The 16,964-nt window shown below is 36.9% G+C and overlaps 1 protein-coding gene across 3 annotated transcripts; it reads right to left on the bottom strand.

Annotated features, from left to right (window-relative positions):
• Positions 1 to 33: 33 nt before the first annotated feature.
• Positions 34 to 15,594, bottom strand: LOC123878967 (zinc finger protein 271-like). 3 transcript variants are annotated; one of them, XM_045926371.1, is made up of 9 exons: positions 15,295 to 15,594; positions 14,850 to 14,942; positions 14,391 to 14,525; positions 13,413 to 13,808; positions 12,996 to 13,026; positions 10,225 to 12,194; positions 5,331 to 5,496; positions 1,860 to 2,338; positions 34 to 45 (listed from the first exon to the last, which is right to left on the bottom strand). In XM_045926371.1, the coding sequence occupies exons 1-8, from the start codon at positions 15,343 to 15,345 to the stop codon at positions 1,890 to 1,892; spliced, it is 3,291 nt and encodes a 1,096-aa protein (XP_045782327.1). In that variant the 5' UTR covers positions 15,346 to 15,594; the 3' UTR covers positions 34 to 45; positions 1,860 to 1,889. The 3 variants fall into 3 exon arrangements, with proteins under 3 accessions (XP_045782327.1, XP_045782326.1, XP_045782328.1); XM_045926370.1 differs by lacking the exon at positions 34 to 45 and having other exon boundaries at positions 1,514 to 2,338; XM_045926372.1 differs by lacking the exons at positions 34 to 45; positions 5,331 to 5,496 and having other exon boundaries at positions 1,514 to 2,129; positions 10,354 to 12,194.
• Positions 15,595 to 16,964: the final 1,370 nt, after the last annotated feature.

Here is a 16,964-nt window from a genome sequence, read left to right as displayed (position 1 = left end):
CACTAAATTGAAATTAATTAAATAGTACATACAGTACATAGTTATCTACTAATGAAACAACTAAATACTTATATTCACATTTGAGATATTTTCGCAATTATGAAAATTTATATTTACAGTTTTATTAGGAACTAGCTGTGCCCGCGACTTCGTTCGCGTGGAATAGTGATTTTTCGGGCAGCATGTACGTTAAAAATGTTCGCCGTGATTCTTTAAATTGACTAAATTTTTTTATTTATGAACCGATTGACATGAAATAAACACTAAATGTTAAGTGAAGCTTATATTAGTGAAAACCGTATCTAAATCGAATAAGCTGTTTCTGATATTAGCGTGCACAAACACACAGACAAACAGACAAAAAAAAATTAATTACAATTTCGGGTTCGGCATCGATATAATAACAACCCCTGCTACTTTTTTTATATATTTCCATTGTACAGACACCACTTTTCTACAATTTTATTATATGTATAGACTAGATGATGCCCGCGACTTCATCCGCGTGGATTAAGGTTTTTTTAAATCCCGTGGGAACTCTTTGATTTTCCGAGATGAAAAGTAGCCTATGTGCTAATCCGGGATATTATCTATCTCCATTCCAAATTTCAGCCAAAACCGTCCAGTGGTTTTTGCGTGAAGGAGTAGTGTGATAGAGAATGTTGTAGATTTTATAGCCTGCGTGCTTGCCTGCGTGTTTGAAATAATTTCCGAATCTGGATCATTTTGAGGAAAATGTGACGGTGTATCCTGTTGTTTGGATGTCGTCTCTTGCATTTCTCCAACCAATAAAATTACCATAGGCTTTCATATATTTCTCCCGGGATTTTGCAGGTAATAAGATTATCCATTACATTTCTTGCGTCAGTTCTAATATTATACTTTCAGGAGTTAATTCTATACTTTCACTGTCACTTGAAGAACTCATTTTTCAAAACAAAACCATGAATTTCTAACATAGTCCAGTCATTTGGTAATTTTAGATGGAAAGTTTTCCGGGAGTTATGCAAATTGGTGGTTTTATAGATTTCGACGTGCTCTTTCCAAATTTTCATTTTGCCACGTCGTATCTTTGCCGCTCGCGCCGCCATCTTGAAAAAATGGCGTCCAAAAACAGTTTTTTGACGATCATTTTCACATTTCACGACGAAACTGAAGATGACTACCGTCTCCTGGATACCATAAAAAAAAACCGCGCCACTTACTCTACCACATGGTGGAGTGGAAATGAGTTATTTGGTCAAAACGAGTGTTGGAGTGAGCTTTGTGGTGCTCGTACGCTGAAACTATTGAGTCTACAAAGAAAGGTGACTACAGAAATTGTAGGAAATTGTCTCTAGTTTAATTGTTCGATAACCATTTTCATCGTAAAATGAGTCGGAAAAAAGTTATCGTCAAAAAACTGTTCTTGGACGCCATTTTTCCAAGATGGCGGCGCGAGCGGCAAAGATACGACGTGGTAAAATGAAAATTCGGAAAGAGCACGTCGGAATCTATAAAACCACAAATTTGCATAACTCCCGGAAAACTTTCCAGATAAGCCCCTTCTTGAGGACCAAATTACTGGACTAACAATCCAAACAATCAATTAAATTGACAAAAACGCAGGCTGTAGTTCGCGTGTTTTTCATTTTTTTTTTAACAATGTTTTTTTAAAAAAAATCAAATGGCACGACATACCAGCCAGTCTTTATTCAAACCAAAAAATATACGAGAACTTATAAACATATTTGTCTATGGTTCAGGTAGCGCCCCTTGTTCGAAGCCAGAGCGAGTTAATAGTTACAAATGAAATCCTTCAAATATGTACGAATCATCACGAATCATGAATCTTCAACTTAGTGTCGCTAGTAAAATACATACTGGCACAATTCAATTAATGCAAAATGTTATGAATTATGAGTGTGACTTCTCATGTGTTTCAATAAACGACTGTTAATAGCACATTTATACGAACAGAAATCACATGCAAAAGGTTTCTCCCCAGTATGACTTCTCACGTGCTGCACTAAATTACAATTCCGTGCACTTTTGTAAGGGCATAGTTTACAAGCAAATGGTTTCTCACCAGTATGTGTTCTCATGTGCTGCACTAAATTACTATTCTGCGCAAATTTATAATGACATAGCTTACAAACAAATGGTTTTTCACCAGTGTGTGTTCTCATATGCTGCACGAAATTAGTACTATGCGCAGTTATGTAATGGCATAGCTTACAAACAAATAGTTTTTCAACAGTGTGAGTTCTCATGTGTCTCACTAAATTACTATTCGACGCACATTTATAACGGCATAGCTTACAAACAAAAGGTTTTTCAACAGTGTGAGTTCTCATGTGTTCCACTAAATCACACGTCTGTCTACATTTGTATTGGCACAACTTGCAAGTAAATGATTTTTCTTTACTGTGAGCCATAATGTGTTTCACTAAATTATTTTTATGATTGAACTTATGTTGGCAAACGTTACATATATAGCTACTTGTTTCCTCGATATGTTTTCCTGAATATGAAAGTGCCATATTTTCCATTGTTACGATATTTCCCTCATCACTGTCATTATTCAAAGAAACTTTGTCTACAGTAATAACATGCGAGGTGACTGCTGCAATGGTTTCTGATATAGGGAGTTCATCTTCGCTTTTAGTCTGATATTCGAAACCTTCAGAGTTGATTTCATTATTTTGAGCGTTGGAGTTAGAAAGACAAATAAGTTTCCTTGTTGTAGTGAGCGCTTCGTCTAGTTCTCTCTCAGGTTTTCTCAGAGCATCACAAGTTGTCTCTAAGCAAATGTTTGGCATGTTTATGCATCCTTTGTCGTTTGTATCAGTGTTGTCTACTTCGTCGCCAATCTCAACCTCTTGTTCACATTTGTCAATTGTTTCGTCTTGTTCAGTCTCGTCATGGTGTACATTGTTTTCAGTATGAAGCGCGAGTGTGCCCGGCAGAAGAGCGACTGAAACAAAATATTCTGGTTTTTATTTAGATAGGTAAGTACCTACATTGAGCTCGATTATAACAACCGATGATCGAAACGTAAAAATTCGATTTATCTATGTTACAGTAGTTGATTTGAACACGCTAAATTGTTAAAATTTACAAGCTTATCTTTTCTGTAATTAAACCTGCTATGAATCAAAGTCGCAATATCAGCGAAGTTAATTAAAATATTTGTAGGAAGATTCCAAAGAGATTGTTTCACAACCAAATATATAACAGGAAAAACTGACTGACTGAGCTATCAACGCACTGCTCAAACTACTGGACAGATCGGCGGACCGTAATTTGAAAATATCCCTTCGAAGCTATGTTTTCTCAGTAGTATTGTACGAGGTAGAAGCCTGCGATGAGCAACAAACTGGAAGCGTTCGAGAAGTGGGTATACAGGCGAATGTTGCAAATCTCTTGGAGAGATCTTGTTCGCAATATCACCGTGTTGCAGAGAATGGAGAAGTGCACTAAGTTACTCAAATGTGTGCAAAGGGAAACCACGAATATCTGGGTCATATAATGCGCAACTCAAAATATGACCTGCTACAGCTTATAATACAGGGCAAGATAAAAGGCAAACGTAGATCTGGCCGTAGACGAACATCCTGGCCTAAGGCCGGGTGGTTCAATACGAGTACAAGGTCACTGTTTAGAGCAGCGGTGAACAAAATCCAGTTAGCCTTAATGATTGCCAACCTCCGGTAGGAGATGGCACTAGAAGAAGAAAACATATACCTATTATTATTATTAAATATGTACATATAAGTGACTTGATGCAATATCTCATTCGTGTCCCGGATCGGGTCAAAAAGTTATTGTCTCATTTGTTACTTTCTGTCACAAAATCCTCAGTAGCAGCGTCCTACGAAGCTCAAACGCTCGCGACAGTGTGGAGCGGTTTGCTGACAGCGCCCGCCGTGTCGTCAGAACTCACTACTCAGAACAACAACAGTTGGCGGCTTCGGTACAAAAAATAAAACTACGCTTTTGTTATTCTTATATTTTATTTTTGTATGTCAAAGTTATTCATGTAAACATGCTTTTTAAAGTTATATATTTTAAGATGCACCAAACGGGTCTAACCGCGAAATTCAAATTTAATTTAGTTTTTCGCAATTTGTAAACTAATACGACAAAGTAGGCTTATGGTATTTTAATTCCGCCAATGCAATAGCAGTATAATCTTCACAGGTTTACATAAAAATCTTTACTTGAAAGTGTTCAGCCATGGTGTTCAGTTTAAGAAATAAGTCAAAATAAAAAGTTTGACGTGAGTTAATCACAAATTAGTCTACTATACTATGACTTAGGTACCTACTTACTAACAAAACTACCCCTATGGCTCGGTTTTTAAACTCACACTCCTGTTTTATTACCCCTATTGTGTGACATAGATAAATTTTTTGTTTATTAAAAGAATGTAAATTATTGTAAGATTAGTAATTAATTTTAATGTACATATTATAAACACTAATTACTGAATAGGAATAATTAATAAGACTTAGTAAAATAAATTAAATTAAAATGTAATTTTAAACAAAATCAATAATAACTTTAGGTACACTACTATAAATTATTTTTAAAATGTAATTTAGTTTTTGTAATTTTTTGTTTATCTAAAAATATTAATGATGTAAGATTAGTTGTAATTGTTTAATATGATGTTGTTCATAATGACTAGTATATAATTATATTGTAAAAAACCAAATGTGAAATGAAGACAGAAAAATAAAAGGCTTATTATTATTATTAGTGTGCGACCGGTGCACCAGTCATACTCATAACCTAATTTATATTTGAGTTTGACTCAAAGAGTCACCTACTTTACCCAATAAAGCAATTCACTCATAAGATCAGTATAATAGCCCAGTAAACATTTGACTTGGAATCATAGATACATAATACACAACGTTACCATTTCATCTTTATTAGTACTAACAGGTTCGATTTCGGTAAAAAAAAGTGGTAGATACCAAAACTCCGACGTCCAATTCAATACCGTTTCCATTGTCATTCAGAACATTTCACGAGGAATATTCTTAATTAGACATTTATTCAAATATAATGGGTACATTTGTCTTTGGCTAAGGTAGGCCCCACGTGCGAAGCCAAAGCGGGTCTAATGAAAAAATATAATCCTTCTTACATGCACGAATCATCATGGGCCTCTTTAAATTAGTTTTCCTAGTAAAATTGATACTGGCACAATTCACTTGCATTATTAGCTTATGAATTGTGGCTGTGACTTCTCATGTGTTTCAATAAACTACTTTTAGCAGCACATTTATACGAGCAGAACTCACATGCAAAACGTTTCTCCCCAGTGTGAGTTCTCATATGCTGCACTAAATGACTATTCTGCGCAAATTTATAATGGCATAACTTACAAACATATGGTTTCTCCCCAGTATGTGTTCTCATGTGAAGCACTAAATGACTATTCCGTACACATTTATATTGGCACAACTCACAAACAAACGTTTTTTCACCAGTATGAATTCTCATGTTGTAACGTGTACCTTAGCGGTCCCGTTACATCCTTTATTTAGATCGCATATTTTTATTAACATAACCTGAAATCTGTTAGTAGACCTTTTATACGTCATATGTCAGTGTCCCAAACTTCACCATGACGTTTCTAAGGCGTGACGTTTGGGAATGTAATTCAACGATCTGTCAAACCTTCTTTCATATTGGAAAAAAAACTAGTAACATTTTTGACAGCTCGTTTACCGAATGAAGTTGGCATCTTTCGGTGGCCATTTTGAAGCTTCACTTTTCTTCCTACATAGACACGCAAACATTTGCTCGTCAATTATTAATTTTTAAAAATGTGAAAGTTAAACTAAATAAGTATAATACATATTTATGGGCCAGAGGGCTATAGAGTGGTAGGACACGGCGCTTTTAGCGGTAAGTGTTCATTTTTCTACCCAATCTCGCCATTAGAACATTGAATTTTCCAACAAGAAAATGGATGAAAATTTTAACCTAACATTTTCCTTGTTACAGCCGTTGATCCTAGATCGTTGATCCTAGATCGTTGATCCTAGATTTTCGTCTCTAGATCGTTGATCCTAGATTGTTATCATTTAACGCCTCATTTGAGCATTTATCATGAGGATTTTCCCGTAAATTTCATTTTGGATCGTACATGTTACGTTTTATATCGGATTCCATCCCGGAATTGGTGTGATGGAATGCAGTTTTCGGCCTGTGGAATTAGTTAGATATTCGACATGTGCCTAGCTTATTCTCTATTTTAACAAATTTTGTGATAATTTGGACTTTATTTTTTTATAACCTAGTGTGTGGCCATGTGGCCCAGGTACTATAAGTTTGTTTATTTTTGATCATTGTATCCTATAAATATATAAAGATTAAGATAAGACGAGTTACAATTGGCAGCCCCGAACAGGGACTGATTTTTATTTGGGAACCTAGTTGTGTTGATTCTCATAGTATTAGTGAATAAATATTTTAATTGTTCTCGTTCTTGTCTTAATTTGTATTTTTTGTAATATTTTAAGGTGTATTGTATTCTTGTAACTTATTTTTTTTTTTTGAATATTGTATGCCTAGATACTAAGATGTTTGTCTTAGCATAGCAATTTAAGTGTGCTCGCCTAGTTAATAAGCGTAGTTTATTTTGAGGTTTTTTATACTACTATTATTTATGTGTTACTAGTGAAAATGCTACTTACCTAAAAAGGCCATTTCTTTGTAAGAAACGGAGCCAAAAACTTGATAGGTGTCGCTGTGGCCAGTTTTCTCTTGAAAATGATAGGTGCACGACGATGGAAAATCTATTTTATTTAATTTTATCTATTTTTTTTAGGCTTTTTCCAAATTTTGTTAGAAGAATCTTCTAGAGAATAGACAGCGTTTGTAGTCCCAGGTCGTGGTCTATTTGTATTCGTTAGGATGTTATTTGGTATGACAAATGCACCGTCGAATTACACAGACTTTCTGATCGTTTGTTTGGACCAGATTTTGATAACGAAGTCCTGTTACCTAGATGATATTATTATTTTACTTTCAAAAGATTTTAAATTCATTCAGCATTTTAGATAAATAAATATCAAAGATTAAAAGATTCTAGACTTGCAAATAACTTAAATAAATTTGAATTTTGCTAAAGAATATAATATTCCAAAAATATTTCATAATATACTCCTCAGAATAACCCAGTTGAACGTTTTAACAAAACTATTGAGACTTGCTTAGCATGCTATGTTGAAAGTGACCATAGAACGTGGTCTAAATATTTACCCCATGTTCAGGCAGCTATTAATGGCACCATTAATTTAGTTACAGGATACACACCTAATTTTCTTATGTTTGGTAGGGAAGTTTTCCTTGATGGATCCTTACATAAATTTTATTCTATCTCTGACCCTTCAGAGTTAACTATTGGTAGTCGTTCAGATTATTCGGACGCACTTCTTACTTTGAGTAATATTTTTGATAAAACTGTTAGTAATCTGGCCAAGTCATATAGACGAAATGCCAAATACTACAATGAAGGAAGAAAAAGCATTTCTTATTGTGTTGGAGACACAGTTTGGAGGCGCAACTTTGTGCAATCCAATGCTGCTTCTTTCTTTTCCGCCAAATTAGCCCCTAAATTTGTTAAATGTAAAATAATAAAGAAAATTTCAGATAATGTATATTTATTAAAAGATTTGGAAAAAAATAGTACAGGTAGATACCATATAAAAGATATTCTTAAAATTTGACAAAATTAAAACTTAAAATTAATTTTAACAGGAAAAGAATCTAGCAGAAGCTAACACAATAAGGACTCATTATTATTTTGTGTAGGATTTTTTTTGGCTCCTTTGTCAGTCCTACCGATTTGTAGGTTGCGGCTATGCAGTTGCTCCGCATTACCTCTCCTTTTTGTATATATTGTATATTTTTGATTTTATAGTTCTGTTTATAAGAGATCTTTTGGTAGCGGTTATGCAGTTGCTTCGTTTTACCAGGCTCTTGAAGAACTCATTTTGGTTGCGGTTTTGCCTTTGTTTGCACCGTATTACCTAATTTTGTTGTAAATATGTATAGTTTTCTTTTAAGGGATTACGGTTTAGCACATGCCCCGTATTATCCTCCTGCTTGTTCTGCTATAGTCAGTCAGGTAGTTTTGTAAATATGTACAGATCTTTTATGGGATCATGGTTGGCACATGCTCCATGTTATCCTCCTGCTTGTGTCTGTTTTATCGGCAAGTAGATGTATATATATATTTTTTTTTTTTATGTGGGTCTTTAGTACTCATCCTTGGCCTTGTCTCACACATGTGGACATGTTCGCTAGGTCCTTGCTTAAGGCAGGACGATGTTTTAGGTGTTGCTCTTTTGTAGCGCATCTTTATTTTGGATGGTTCGACAATGCGCGGCGAGGGTGCCTGAGTGCTTTGTTCGGTTGCATACCATTCCGAAAACCCCTTAGCTAGGTTAGTTCGTCAATACGCGGCGAGGGTGCCTCAGTGGATTGATCAGTTGCATACTAACTCTAGACTCTTTTTATTTTGGCTTATGTTGTGTTAGGTTGGTTTGCCATTTCACGGCGTTGATGCTTAGTGTCTTGGTCAGTAGTATACCAATCCTAATCACACACTCTTTAGAAAGTTTTCTTCCCTTCTTAGCTAGTTTGGTTTGCCATTTCACAGCGTTGATGCTAGTGTCTTGGACAGTAGTATACCAATACTATGCAATTCTAGTTTAGGAATTTTGTTTTAATGGATTGCTTCTCAATCTGTATTTATTAATGATTATTTGGTTGTTTTGGCTTACATAAATTTAGATATTTAACTTTCCTTTTGTTTGGTAGTTCCCTTTGTTTTGTCTTATAGAATTGTTTAGGGTAAAGAAAAAAAAAAAGGTTTTTTTTTCTTTTCTCTAGAAAGGGGAAATTGTAACGTGTACCTTAGCGGTCCCGTTACATCCTTTATTTAGATCGCATATTTTTATTAACATAACCTGAAATCTGTTAGTAGACCTTTTATACGTCATATGTCAGTGTCCCAAACTTCACCATGACGTTTCTAAGGCGTGACGTTTGGGAATGTAATTCAACGATCTGTCAAACCTTCTTTCATATTGGAAAAAAAACTAGTAACATTTTTGACAGCTCGTTTACCGAATGAAGTTGGCATCTTTCGGTGGCCATTTTGAAGCTTCACTTTTCTTCCTACATAGACACGCAAACATTTGCTCGTCAATTATTAATTTTTAAAAATGTGAAAGTTAAACTAAATAAGTATAATACATATTTATGGGCCAGAGGGCTATAGAGTGGTAGGACACGGCGCTTTTAGCGGTAAGTGTTCATTTTTCTACCCAATCTCGCCATTAGAACATTGAATTTTCCAACAAGAAAATGGATGAAAATTTTAACCTAACATTTTCCTTGTTACAGCCGTTGATCCTAGATCGTTGATCCTAGATCGTTGATCCTAGATCGTTGATCCTAGATTTTCGTCTCTAGATCGTTGATCCTAGATTGTTATCATTTAACGCCTCATTTGAGCATTTATCATGAGGATTTTCCCGTAAATTTCATTTTGGATCGTACATGTTACGTTTTATATCGGATTCCATCCCGGAATTGGTGTGATGGAATGCAGTTTTCGGCCTGTGGAATTAGTTAGATATTCGACATGTGCCTAGCTTATTCTCTATTTTAACAAATTTTGTGATAATTTGGACTTTATTTTTTTATAACCTAGTGTGTGGCCATGTGGCCCAGGTACTATAAGTTTGTTTATTTTTGATAATTATATATAAGACATATAAAATTAAGACAAGAACAAAGGGGCGATACCTATTATAAATTGTCATATTTTTTTTCCTCTTTAATAAATAAAATTTGTATAAAACTTTAGAAATTTAATAAATTAATTTTTAATAATAAATTTTAAATTCTTTGATTTTTATTCACCAATATTTATTTCTTGAGGACATTTGGCGTCCCGGAATAGAGAGCACGGCTAGGTGGACCGAATCTCTGACTTGCGATTAAAAGTCCAGGCCTCGGCAAGTCTATCTGTGGAGATTTCTATCCAGCTGGCTGGCGCCCGAAGGTTTTCCCTATATCCATTTTATATATATATATTTTGTCAGCTGGAAGTAAAAGTAAGGAATCAATTCTATTGTTTTGTTTTTTTTAAATAAATTTTATTTTAAATTTTTCACCTATTGGGTGGTGAAAAATTTTCTTTGTTACAATGTGCTGCACTAAATCTGATTTTCTACTACATTTGTACTGGCACAACTCACAACTAAAGGGTTTATCTCCTGTATGTGTTCTCATGTGCTGCATTAAATTACTATTCCGTGCACATTTATAATGGCATACCTTACAAGCAAATGGTTTTTCACCAGTATGTGTTCTCATGTGCTGCACTAAAGTACTATTCTGCACACATTTATACTGGCACAACTCACAATCAAAGGATTTATTACCAGTATGAATTCTCACGTGCTGCACTAAAGCTGATTTTCTACTACATTTGTACTGGCACAACTCACAACTAAAGGGTTTATCTCCTGTATGTGTTCTCATGTGCTGCACTAAATCTGATTTTCTACTACATTTGTACTGGCACAACTCACAACTAAAAGGTTTATCTCCAGTATGTGTTCTCATGTGCTTCACTAAATTACTATTCTGTGCAAATTTATAATGACATAGCTTACAAACAAATGGTTTTTCACCAGTATGTGTTCTCATGTGTTGCACTAAAGTACTATTCTGCACACATTTATACTGGCACAACTCACAAACAAATGGTTTTTCACCAGTATGAATTCTCATGTGCTGCACTAAAGCTGATTTTCTACTACATTTGTACTGGCACAACTCACAACTAAAGGGTTTATCTCCAGTATGTGTTCTCATGTGCTGCACTAAAGTACTATTCTGCACACATTTATATTGGCACAACTCACAAACAAATGGTTTTTCACCAGTATGTGTTCTCATGTGTTGCACTAAAGTACTATTCTGCACACATTTATACTGGCACAACTCACAATCAAAGGATTTATTACCAGTATGAATTCTCACGTGCTGCACTAAAGCTGATTTTCTACTACATTTGTACTGGCACAACTCACAACTAAAGGGTTTATCTCCTGTATGTGTTCTCATGTGCTGCACTAAATCTGATTTTCTACTACATTTGTACTGGCACAACTCACAACTAAAAGGTTTATCTCCAGTATGTGTTCTCATGTGCTTCACTAAATTACTATTCTGTGCAAATTTATAATGACATAGCTTACAAACAAATGGTTTTTCACCAGTATGTGTTCTCATGTGTTGCACTAAAGTACTATTCTGCACACATTTATACTGGCACAACTCACAAACAAATGGTTTTTCACCAGTATGAATTCTCATGTGCTGCACTAAAGCTGATTTTCTACTACATTTGTACTGGCACAACTCACAACTAAAGGGTTTATCTCCAGTATGTGTTCTCATGTGCTGCACTAAAGTACTATTCTGCACACATTTATACTGGCACAACTCACAAACAAATGGTTTTTCACCAGTATGAATTCTCATGTGCTGCACTAAAGCTGATTTTCTACTACATTTGTACTGGCACAACTCACAACTAAAGGGTTTGTCACCAGTGTGAGTTCTCATGTGCTGCACTAAGTCACTGTTCTGACTAAACTTGTACTGACATAACTCACAAACAAACGGTTCTTCTATACTGTGAGCCATAATGTGTTTCACTAGGAGATTTTTACATTTAAACCTATATTGGCAAACGTCACATATATAGTTGCTTGTTTCCTCTACATGTTTTGCTGAATATGAAAGTTCCGTAGTTTCTATTGTTACTATATTTCCCACATCACCGTCATTGTTCAACGAAACTTTGTCTACAGTAACAATATGTGAGGTGACTGATTCATTGGTTTCTGATATAGGGAGTTCATCTTGGCTTTCTGTCTCACCAGGGTCAGTATCGTTATTTTTACTGACCAAATCAGAAAAACTGCAAATGTTTAATGGTGATTTTATGCACTGCGTAGGCTCATTGTATTTTTGGCTCGGTTTGTCTGCTTCGTCATTATCAATCCCAAACACTTGTTCACATTTGTCGATTGCTTCAGCCTGTTCGGTATTGTCAGGGTGCTCTCTTTCGTCGTCAGTGCTCGCAAGTCTCGCGGCCAATACGACTGAAACAATATATGTTAACTTATCATTCGCTGTTAATCGAACATGAATGCAATAAATTTCGTTTGCTTTATAATATTTACAGCGCTTGATATGAACACTGAGAAGGCTATGCTTGACTTTACAGTCTGTTACAATAACAGTTAGTATGAAACATTCACAAACCCCTTTTATATATTCGCTAATAACGTCTGTATTTCTTATACTTATGTAATACTTGCACTGTAGGCAAGTAGGCTGTGTTTAGAAATTTAATTTTTATGGCACCTTATTATTATTGCCACACATACTCGTATGTACTTTAGGAATACATGATGCTTCATCAGACACAGAACAAAAAAGAATATGAAGTACACTTAAGTCGCCTCTTTCACACGCAGGCCATACGAGCCATGCCAGCAATGGAACCATATCTACCTATTCAGTAAAGCACTAATCACTACTTAAATAATTATAAAAGCAAAAGTGTTAGTATGTTAGTTACTCCTTCAATCACACCGCAACAGAGCAACATGTCGACTCGGATTTTTGCATAGATTCCTATAGCAAAAACATGAAGCGTGATATAGGCTACTTCTTATCCCGCTAATAAAAGAGTTCCCAGAGCATTTGAAACGCGGACGCGGACACAGTCGCGAGCATCAACTAGTAAATTATATTTCATTTCATTTAAAGGGCTTTCGCACCTGTATGTGATCTCATGTGCCTCAGCTACTTTTCTTGTGTGTGTGTGTGTGTGTGTGTATGTGTTTGTGTGTGCGCGTGCGTGCGTGAATGCGCGCGTGTGTCTGTGTGTCACTCACCGGTAGCTGAGCAGCCTTCACTCGCGCGAGTCTGTGGACAAGTAGACACAATCAGACTAACTACGACACCTCATCTTAACCCTTAAAGCTATCACGCTGTTCGCCGTTTGCTGTTCAACCCAGGCGACTTGGCATGGAGCAGCTCCTCTATTCCTTCGTGCTATGAGTCGACAGTGGCCATATTTTTGGAGCAACACATGTCATGTTGTTAATTCGTTCAAAATCAGCGCCATACAAAATCAATGGACTCAAAAATAAATAATTACAAATGTAATTAATACAAGGTACCAGACACCCAATGAAATATCGGGAACAATCTAGGCCAAAGAGAAAGAAGAGTGCCAGTACACGGCTCAAGAGTGCCAGTACGCGGCTCAAGAGTGCCAGTACGCGGCTCAAGAGTGCTAGGGGGCTCACCGTGCGATGTCTCGAGTGCGCGTGCTCGTTGTACTCGCGCTCGCGGGAGAACTCCTCGCCGCACTCCGTACACTGCAGCGTCACATTCTCGCACTTCAGCAGATCCCGCGTCGCCAGCGCGCGCTCTTCCACACGCGACATTCTCGTCAGCAGCACTCTGCACAGAGCCTCGTCCAGCAGCTTGGCGTCCCGCAGCATGCTGGCACTGCCTTCGCACTTCACCGAGGCCTGCGCGTCTTCGCTGTCCGAGGCTTGCGCGTCTGCGCTGTCCCAGTCCGCGCGCAGGTCGGGCTCCGTCTTCACCGAGGCCACGTCTGCGCTGTCCCAGGCCGTCTCTACAGAGGCCTGCATGCTGTGGTCCAGCGGGTGCAATGCAGCGATGTGCTGTCTCGTTATCTGAAACACCCACCCACTGTAGCAGTGCACCCACAACATACACCCACACCCTGGCAGCAGTTTTTATGTTTTAAGTTAATTCATACTGATTAGTTTTCCTGTACTCCAATCATTGCTGAGAAATCTAAATCAGCAACATAATATTATTCTATATTGATGTGATTGTGAAGAGAGAATATCAGTAGAAATGGCATTCCATACCAGTGGTAAATTATTTTGACAATTCAAAAGCACTTGTTTAATTTTATTTGAATAAAAAATATAATCTATTCTAAATGTTAGCACCAAAGTAATTTAATTTGAAATAAATGAAATAAATACCACCTTGCATTTTTAAAATGATGATGTCATATTTGAAGCAATAGTGTAGTGATGTAGTTCTGTTGTGTCATTGTGAATGATCAATGAACTTTTTTAGATGGAGCTCACACAATTTTTTGATAATACATACATACATAGTCATATTATTTACCTACATTATATAACAATTTACATACATTGAATATGTATTAAGAGTTAATTTTGTACTGCTTTTCTGTTATGTCAAGTTCAAAGCCAATAGTCAAAGTCATTACAACTCACCACTTCATGTTGTTTTACCAAGTCCATCATAAGCGCACGAGCTCTCAAGCTCTTGTCTCTGAATTTGTCAAAGTTTGTCAATCTCTGAGCACATTCAGCGCAAAGTGAGTGTTGTAGGTTGCCTACGTCAAACAACTGAAACAAAATGTATTCAACATTAACAAGTGAAGGTACTGAACAGATCTTGCTCATCTCTACAGTGTGATGATTTGTCAACTGCACTTGGTTTTGTTCTGTGAGGCAACTGTATGTATATGCAGCTATTTCAATTGACTGTAAAATTATGTTCACACAGGTACAACACCTATGTCTCACATAACACCAGGAATCTGGTGGATTCTTCTAAAGATTTTGTAGCCTAATTGCACCACTAGAGTTAGCCTGTACTTTTCAGTTTCATTTTGAACAATTTTGTCATTTACCATGTTTGACAATGAGATAGATAAATGAACAACTTACAGGATAACCAGTCAAGTGCTCATACGCTTGTTCCAACTTGCATTCGCTCACTGAAAACATTTGGCTGTCAGTGTCCAGGCATGTCATGCAAACCTGCAACAAACAGTACTAAATGTTAGTTTATCCACGTCCCACAGTCGAGCAATGGCCTCCTCTGGAGCTCAGAGCCACCACACTAAGGCGGATCGCCAGGCTACCGATATTTCAGAATCCTCACAGTGTGTTCCTTCACCTAAGCCTTCCTCAGTGAGGTGAAGCCACTGACACATTGTAAATATCGCGTATGTATAGGAACAGAGGCGCCTGAGCAGGATTGTACCCGGTCAGCACAGCTCGGTCTATCGAGTTGTTCAGTGTACAGTTGTAATGCCTCGGCGCGTGGCAGGGGCTCGGACAGAGCTCCAGAAGCTCCGACTTCACTACGCATTAGTGCTGGGACACAGACCTGCACTGTGGCGGCGTGGAGGCGCCTCTCGCCGCACAGCTCCTGCTCCATGTTACCTACTATGCGTATATGGGACGATATTTTAGTCTTTGATTATGAGTATCTACTGTGAGCACGTGTGGGCCGTGTTTTTAGTTATTATTTATTTTGAAATAACAAAACAAAACAACAAACAACAAAATAAATAATAATATACAAAAGAGTGACAGGACAGTCAGACTCAGTAGGCTCCAGATTCGTGGTCTGTGGGCTTCTTTTTTTTCAGGACTACTTGCATTTTGCTACTGACCACAGACCACGAATCCGGCTACTGACTACCTACTGACTAGAAACAGAAAGAAAGGGGCTTGTTGTTGGAAAAAGGTCGATATATCGATATTTTCAGACGTATCATGGAACATATCGATGTATCGATTATCACACTAATATTATAAAGGCGAAAGTTTGTATGTGTGTGTGTGTGTGTATGTTACTCCTTCACGCAAAAACTACTGGACGGATTTGGCTGAAATTCGGAATGGAGATAGATAATATCCAGGATTAGCACATAAGCTACTTTTTATCCCGAAAAATCAAAGAGTTCCCACGGGATTTCAAAAAACCTTAATCCACGCGGACGAAGTCGTGGGCATCGGCTAGTATTGATATAAATTATCACGTATCGAAAATGACAAAAAACCGGCCAAGTGCAAGTCAGACTCGCGCACCGAGGGTTCCGTACTCGGCTATTATTTCCGACATTTTGAACCATAAATCAAAAACTATTATGCATTAAAATAAATAAAAATTTGTTTTAGAATGTACAGGTAAAGCCCTTTCATATGATACCCACTCGGTATAGTTTAACTTAGTTTGAAACACATTTTAATTATTTTTAATGATGTAACCACAAATTCACGGTTTTCAGATTTATTCCTTTAATTGTGTTTTAAGACCTACCTACCTGCCAAATTTCATAATTCTAAGTCAACGGGAAGTACCCTATAGGTTTTCTTGACAGACACAACGGACGGACGGACGGAGAGACAGACAGACAGACAACAAAGTGATCCTTGGGTGATTCAGGGGTTGCCTGAAAAACAGCGCTGAGGTAGTGTATCCACGTACACTACTACAGCATTATGCTGAGGCGATTCCCTTTTTGGGACAGTTTGGCGCCACAGACACGCATTCTGTCTTTTACTATTATTTAGACTTTATAATTGTTTATTTTTTCGACGTAGGAAGTTTAGGAGTTCGACGTCGACCGGCGTCGCGAGTGGTCGTGCGTGCGACCTCGCCGAGCAAAACCTCTTTTTTGTAAATAACGGAAAATTGTGTGTCAGTGTTTAACAAACAGTTGTGCCAGTGTTTAAGTTTTTTAACGCACTGGATTGCTATCGGACCAGAGACAGTGCAGCCTGATTCGGCCATACGTGTTTTAAACTTTCTAACTACCCTCAAACAAGATTATAAAAATATACCGCTAACAGTGAAAAAACCTTAATAACTATTGATCTTAATAGTAGTATTCATAAAGTGGTAATAATTGCAATTAATTAAGTGTTAAAATTTTATTTAATAAATAATTATATTTTGACCCAAATTTCAAACAAGCGAAGCCAACATTACGAATAGGTTCGGATTGTACGAAGTGAATAAGTAACACCCATTGCCATCTATCGGATAAC

This window comes from Maniola jurtina, chromosome 27, assembly GCF_905333055.1.
Source record: "Maniola jurtina chromosome 27, ilManJurt1.1, whole genome shotgun sequence".
NCBI classification, from domain to species: domain Eukaryota; kingdom Metazoa; phylum Arthropoda; class Insecta; order Lepidoptera; family Nymphalidae; genus Maniola; species Maniola jurtina.
The sequence above is the reverse complement of the archived record's forward strand: the minus strand, read 5'-3'. Positions and strand labels throughout refer to the sequence as shown.